This window comes from Poecilia formosa, unplaced genomic scaffold (genome assembly GCF_000485575.1).
Source record: "Poecilia formosa unplaced genomic scaffold, Poecilia_formosa-5.1.2 Scaffold977, whole genome shotgun sequence".
Classification (NCBI taxonomy): domain Eukaryota; kingdom Metazoa; phylum Chordata; class Actinopteri; order Cyprinodontiformes; family Poeciliidae; genus Poecilia; species Poecilia formosa.
Window position 1 is genome coordinate 32,296 of NW_006800916.1, and position 7,308 is coordinate 39,603.

At 36.5% G+C, this 7,308-nt stretch overlaps 1 protein-coding gene across 1 annotated transcript in view; it reads right to left on the minus strand.

Annotated features, from left to right (window-relative positions):
• LOC103132263 (structural maintenance of chromosomes flexible hinge domain-containing protein 1-like) overlaps nucleotides 1-7,308 on the minus strand; it is a 33,996-nt gene that overhangs the window by 19,835 nt on the left and 6,853 nt on the right. Inside the window, exons 9-14 of the mRNA XM_016667254.1 lie at nucleotides 7,214-7,302; nucleotides 4,642-4,822; nucleotides 3,944-4,147; nucleotides 2,825-2,938; nucleotides 2,160-2,269; nucleotides 1,793-1,875 (exon numbers count right to left, since the gene is read on the minus strand). Of these exons, the coding sequence (XP_016522740.1) occupies nucleotides 1,793-1,875; nucleotides 2,160-2,269; nucleotides 2,825-2,938; nucleotides 3,944-4,147; nucleotides 4,642-4,822; nucleotides 7,214-7,302 (781 nt within the window). The remainder of the gene's footprint in view (nucleotides 1-1,792; nucleotides 1,876-2,159; nucleotides 2,270-2,824; nucleotides 2,939-3,943; nucleotides 4,148-4,641; nucleotides 4,823-7,213; nucleotides 7,303-7,308) is intronic.

Here is a 7,308-nt window from a genome sequence, read left to right on the forward strand (position 1 = left end):
CCCCGCAAGGGGCAGGCTCTTTCCAAACAGCGTCTTGCACGCTGGATTGTGGATGTGGTGGAACAAGCGTACGTTCTACAGGGTCACCACGCTCCTGCTGGTGTACGGTGCCATTCCACCAGGAGCATTAGTGCGTCATGGGCCGCCATGACTGGGGTCACTCTGGAGGCTATCTGTGCAGCAGCCTCCTGGTCATCGCCGAATACTTTTGCTAGATTTTACAGGGTAAACCTGGCCGCCTTTCACCCACTGGAAGGGGTCCTGTCCCAGCGTTCGTCATCCCAGTGAGGTGGGCATGTTTTGGGATCGTTTCTTTCTGGGTGTGATTCCTCAGGACTCTGTTGGTAATCGTCATCCAGTGCTTTTAAGCACCGCCTCTGGCGGTCAGTAGGGATGAAATAGAACAAAAGTTACGACTGTAACTACGGTTCTATGAATCCCGGATGACCGCCAGAGCGTTCGGTCCCTCGGAATCATCGTGTTCGCGAGAAGGGACTGAGCTGTCATTGTCACGTGACTATATAGACTTACCGGCATCACCGGGGGTCACACGTGACCATGTTGGTATAAGATTCTCGACCTGTGCATGCGCAAGAGTGATCATTCAGTGCTTTTAAGCACCGCCTCTGGCGGTCATCCGGGATTCATAGAACCGTAGTTACAGTCGTAACTTTCGTTTTTATTTATTTTTTTAATATTTTATTGTTTAAACAACAACTGAACCGCATTTGTCCTCAGACAATACGCTAACAAGCACACAAAAATAAGGAAAATAAGGAAGGATGTGACACCCTCACTTGAATGTAAATAGTACTTTTCCTCAGTTTTTGTCTCATAAAGATATAACGTGTTAGTCTGTGTGCCGAAGTACGTGAAATGCATCTATGGGGTAATTTCATTCTCACTAAAAAAAGAAAACAGGGTTGGCTCTGCAGCTTAATTCCAAACAGTTCAGGTTTGTTTATTTTTAAGTTGATCAAGGTGTGTATAATCATGTAAGTAGCTGCGCAAAGGTGAGCCATGCAATTGTGGATCGCTTTGGCTCTGATGGAGAACATCGCCAATGGAAGGATTCAGAGGGAGCATGTGTTCAGAGATCATATTAATCTGCTGGAAAATATTGATGATGGTTTATTATTAATTAGATTGCCCAGACTGATCATCCTGGAGCTCTGAGCAAAACTTAAAGGAGGAGCCGTGCAGTACCGGTGCAACTGCCTTCAGTGGAGCCGCCCACTTTGTGAATGCGCCTTTATGGACAGAAAGCATTTCTATTCTGTAAATGTACAACTTATACACATATTTCTACTACTTAGAATAAACGTCCACATTCCCACTCTAAGGACTAGACATGCTGCCTGTCTTTATATCCCGGCTGAATGCTCTGCTGTTCAAACAGGCATTTGCGCGATCTCTTTATTTTCTCTTTTTAAATTTGGATTTCTTTTTCTCTAAAATGGATAATGTTTTTTTATTTTTGTGAGGTGACCTTATTTGCCCTGGAAGCACCTTTTAAATAAAATGTTATTATTATTATTATAAATACTTATACTGCCACAAACAAGGACATCGTCATGGTTATTGCTTCACGTGGGGCAGACTTCCGGGTATTTATACTAATTTACATATGCTCTATTTTCCGCAAATTAGGATGTATAAAGGAAAGGTGCGCAGTTATGTGCGTGCGCACAGCTTTATGCATTAAATTTTTTGTGTGTGCTGCACTTTTCTACATTTGTCCGTACGTCAAGTTTTAGTGCAAAAACTTTGCACTCTTTTACATTCACGTTACCTAAAGGAGTCCCAGCGGAAATAACAGCATTTTGTGGCAAAGCATTCCCTTCAGGCCACGTGACGCACAGCTTTTCTGGCAACCTGGAAACAGAGCGATGACCCCGGTCATGTTTCAAGACTACTTATTTAGAAAAAAAAAAAAAAGAAAGAAAAATAAAAAAAGAGTACAATGCAAGAGTCAAGAAAAATTTCAAATGAAAACTTCAGTCTGGGTTAATTACTTTTTTTAAATTTCATGTCTCTCTGAAAACATTTATTTATTATGTACTTAATATTAGACTTGTAATACTTAATTTATTGCATATTTTTTACACTAATCAGGAGCAATTGTAAAACATTTTGACTTTCCACAAGAATTAACTTACTTGTCAATGTCGGTCTCGATGTTTCTCTTAATGCTTTCAATTGTAGCAGACCGGTCAATCTTGGAGATGGGTATAGTCCTGGTGTAATTGTCATAAAGCGCCTCTGGCACCTAAGAAAAATGTGATATAAATCTGATCATGTTAGAATGGTTTTATTTAATTATAATGTAAACCTATCAGTTTCCTTTTTACTATACATTTATTTATTTTAGCCCAATATAACATGAAACATCACAACATTGAAGGAAGCTAAAAATATAAATTATTTAGCAAAAAACAATGCATCATTATTGACTAATTGCCCAATTTACTCAAATTTGTTTCAAATTTAAAATTTATTTATGAGAATTTATTTATTAAAGAGAATAAACTTGAGGGGTTAAAGAATACCTGCAAGTTTCTTCACAAATAATTTATCACAATTTAAAAATTTTCTAATTTATTCAATAATAAAATTGTACAACATAAAAATAGCATGAAGAACATCTTGACAGTAAAAGGTCCAGATCATATGTACCCAATGCACACCAGCTTATAAACTGGAAAAGTGGAACTTTATTAAGAAGCAAAAATTTCACTTGAACAAAATATTTCTTTGGTTTTATTTGACAGATAGTTCACAGCTGTAATTTAGTTTTTTCAAACTGCATAATTTTTTTACTTACACGTGTGATTTCCACTTCTCCGCCGGTGGCAAAAACATTTCCTTCATGGTCTCCATACAGGAAAAATGTATTCACTTTGCCGTAATAAATCGGCTGAGTTCTCTGAGATTTCACCTGAGTTAAAACATGAAAAATATTAAAGGTAGAAGCCTGCAGTGGAAAACAGGAATTTATATAGATTTAAGAAAAAATTATTATCACTGTCTGACAATAAATCTGACAAAAAGTTTAATTTTTTAGGTTAGTTAATGTTATCAAAATTATCTCTATTTGATAAGTGAAAAAATATTGATGAATAATTTCAATTTTTCCTAATATATATATTTGGAAGTTGCATGTGTGTCTGAGCTTTAACTTTCTGACTCGTGTCACAAAGCATTAATTCAGTAGTGTCACATTTTCTTCTTTCCCCATTCTGCTATCCATTTTATGACGTGCACCAGTCCTTCCTTTAGTAAAACACACCCACAAAACTATGTTTCCGCCTGTATACAAATACAAGCCATGTCTGTAGAAGAAAAGATCTTTGTTTTGTGTTTCTTTGCATATTATAATCAAATTATAATGGGGTGTTGGCGCATTTCATGTCTGTACAGGCCTTCTTTCACAGGGCTCAACTGTCGCTGGTAAGAGTGACAGATATTTCCTCTGTCACTCTTACCAGAATATTTACAAGCTCTTTTTTTGGTTTGCTTGTTTCTAGGGCTGACATACACATTTTGTTCTACCGATTTTATAATACAGAATTGACAATATGATGGCTTGAAATTCCAGTGGCGTGTAAACTTGCATATATTTCTTTAAAATGATGAAAGAGGCACCGTAAAGCTTCTGGAAAGAAGGGGAAAAAGGAACCAGACTTGCTTTTGATTACCTATGATGCAGCACAGAAGCAGTGTGTTCGATCTTAGTGTATGTACATTTCAATAATCGGAGAAAGTAAAACTGTATCTTCCATTTCTGGCATTTAGGAAATAAAAACAATTTTGGCAATTCTAACTCACCTAGAGTAGAAAATGTATTTAATATAGCATCAGGGAGTGAGAACAATGTTTGTATATCCATCTGAATATCTACACTGAAATATGTACAATTAAATATTAATGTTAAAACACTTACCAGATCCCCTGCTTTGTATGTTTTGCCATCCAATTCAATAGCAGAGAACACCGCCCAGGGATGCTGCAACTTCTTAGTGGGCACATCAGTTCGTGTCACAGTCTTCGAATAGCCGAGGAACTTTACCTGCTTATCAAACTGACTGTGACATTTTTCAAGCCACTGCATGAACTCTTTCTGGATGTTTCGATTTTTTGAGGCTTTCTGTAAAATTCACAGTAAAAACCAGAAAAAAAGCATTAGAGAAGCGCTATATTTTTCCTCTATAAACACTTCATATAGTATTTATGAAGTATTTGTATTTTTCCCTGTAGCTCAGAGAACCTACTTTAAAATACTTCTGAATACTGAACAAAAATTAAATTCGTCATCTACTCTGGATCTTCAGAATCAGAACCGAACAAGTAGAATACATTTTTGTGTTCCACTAATTTGAAGTAAACATGCAGAAAACTCCAAAACTTTTAAAACACTTTAAATCAAAGCTTATAATCCATTTGTTTAGTTAATTTGATTAATTAATAGTGGGTGAACAAGACTAACTGTAGTCTTGACTGCAAGATTTTATTATTTTTCTTTCTTTATTTTGTCACTCTCATGCAATGTCTATTGTTTTTTGTCAAGTGAAGCACTTTGAAATCCCTTGTTGCTAAAATCTGCTATACATGCAAACTTGACTTAAAACACTGAATCATCACCTGAACGTTAAAAACCGGGGTGAAGTGGGTATCCTTGTGCCTCAGTTTCAGCTCCAAGTCCATAAACTTCTGTTTGCTGGCATTGACCCGGAATTTGTCGTTGGTGAAAAGCACCCCAGAGAAGCGGCTGAAACACTCCAGGGGCAATGTACTTTTATTGGGCCAACGGCACCAATCGAACCTGGAGCACAGACAGAAAAAATGTTGACATTTTATTGTTTTTCACAGAAGCAACATTAACTGATCGTCCAAAGTGGTTCTAGTCAATAAATTGCAGGTGTTCTGGGCTACTACAAATAGTGCTACGTATTTCAGTGTAAACGGTTTGATTGCTAAGCAGACTTCTATGTTTCAGGCTAAAACTATACATGTAATGCTATGGGTAAACACTAGACCACAAAACTGTGTTTTTAGGTTTTCCAGTACAGTTCAATGGTCTACATTCTACTGTATATATAATCCTTCATGCTTAATTTTAAATATAAAAATCCTAAATTCTCTAGTCATGGAAGAATGGATGGATGAGAGTAACAGAGGAAGAAGAAAAAAGAAAGACTAATGGAAGTAAGGGATCGACAAGGATGCCAATAAGGATGGAAGATTTTTGAAAGACCTGGGGCCTCATGTATGAAAAAGTGCGAAGTTTTCACACTAAAACTTGGCGTACGGAGAAATGTAGAAAAGTTCGCCGCACAAAAAAAATTTGGATATATAAAGCTGTGCGCACGCACATACCTCCGCACCTTTCCTATATAAATACCGATTTGCATGAAATTGAGCGCAACTGCTGGTCCGCCCTGTCGCCACACATTTATACATGTGTAAATTAGTATAAATACCCAGAAATCTGCCACTGTGTGAAGCAATAACCATGGCAACGTCTTTGTTTGTAGTAGTATAAGTATTTATAAGAATTATATATTTTATTTACAAGTGCTTTTAGGGCACATAAGGTCACCTCACAAAAAAAAAACAAAGTTAAAGAAAAAAAATCCAAATTAAAAAAAGAAAAAGAAAAGAAAGAGATCCAAGTGCAAATGCCTGTTTGAACAGCAGAGCGTTCAGCCTGGATTTAAACACAGACAGCGTGTCAGAGAGTCCTTTGAGTGAGGATGTGGATGTTTATTCCAAATAGAGAAATCATGTGAATAAGTTGTACATTTACAGAATAGAGATGCTTTCTGACCAGAAAGGTGCATTCACAGTCGGGCATGGCTCGACTGAATGATGACTGCAGTTGCACGGTACTGTTATTGCATGGCTCCTGCTTTAAGTTTTGCTCAGAGCTCCAGGATGATCAGTCTGGGCAATCTAAATGCTATTAAACCATCATCAACATTTCCCAGCAGAGAATATGATCTCTGTACACACGCTCCCTCTGAATCTGAATCCTTCCATTTGGAATTAACCTGCTAATCCAACCCTGTTTTCTTTTTTAGTGAGAATGAAATTACCGCGCAGATGCATTTCAGGCGCATTGGCGCACAGACCAATGAATTACATTTTTATGAGACAAAAATTGAGGAAAAGTACTATTTACATTCAAGTGAGGGTGTCACATCCTTTAATTTTTATTTTCTTTATTTTGTGTATGTGTTACGTTATTGTCTGAGGATGAATGCGGTTCAGTTTCATCATTTACGTTTAAACAATAAAATATTAAAATAATGAAAAAAAAACATTGGGTTTGATGCTTCTTGGTCTAAAAAATACTTAATGTAGTCAGATTTCAGTGTATTTAGGTGCATTTTGACACTTTGTAGTTTATTGTCCACAGAAAAAGTTTAAATGGCTGCCGCACATTTTCATGCCATGTTCATTTTTATATATGCCGACTTGTGCATAAAGTATGGTGATGCATATTTTTTGTGCGTACGCACGCTTTATACATGAAGACCCGGAAGAATTATGGTTTAGCATCACTTCAAAAGATGCAATAAAGGTCTGGCTCCTTTTAAAGCAAACGTAAAAAAGGTAGCGGTAGAGGTGAGCAATACAGAATAGGGCGGACGATTCCTCAAATGATTTGAGTACCTCGATTGTTAAAATTCCTCTTCCTAAAGAGTAATTTGTATCACCAATCTACACACAGTAACTGCATTTAATCACTTTTTTAAATGTATTAATATTTACTGAGTGGGGGAAACTGCAGAAATAACCCTGACAATACGGATATTTTTGTGGGGTCTCTAACATCATTAACTAGAATTTATTGTGACAACGAAAAATCACAATTCTTATTATACCAAGAAATTTTTCAGAATAAATGATACACAATACAATAAATGCCCACCTCTGCATGCATTGTATTAATGTTTCAAATTAATGTGAGATATAATAATTTGTATGCAGGTGAATAAAATAGATTCTGGTGTCTAAAGAAAGGTTAAAAACAAACAATGTTTACTGATAGAACCAGTATCAACAAGAGGAATAGAAAGAGATTCAGAATAAGGCTATATAATAAAAAGCTTAAAAAAACTGGTCAGATGTCTCAGATTATTTGGAAAAACATATGAAATATACCCAAACAAAAAGTAAATGTTCAACCCATTCATACAAATGTATTTACTCAGAAATTGTGGTGTAAGGGATAAGTCGTCCATTCCAGAAACACTCAAAGATGTCCCTCTTCCCTCTGGCCCGATTCATGGTTCCAGACTGATT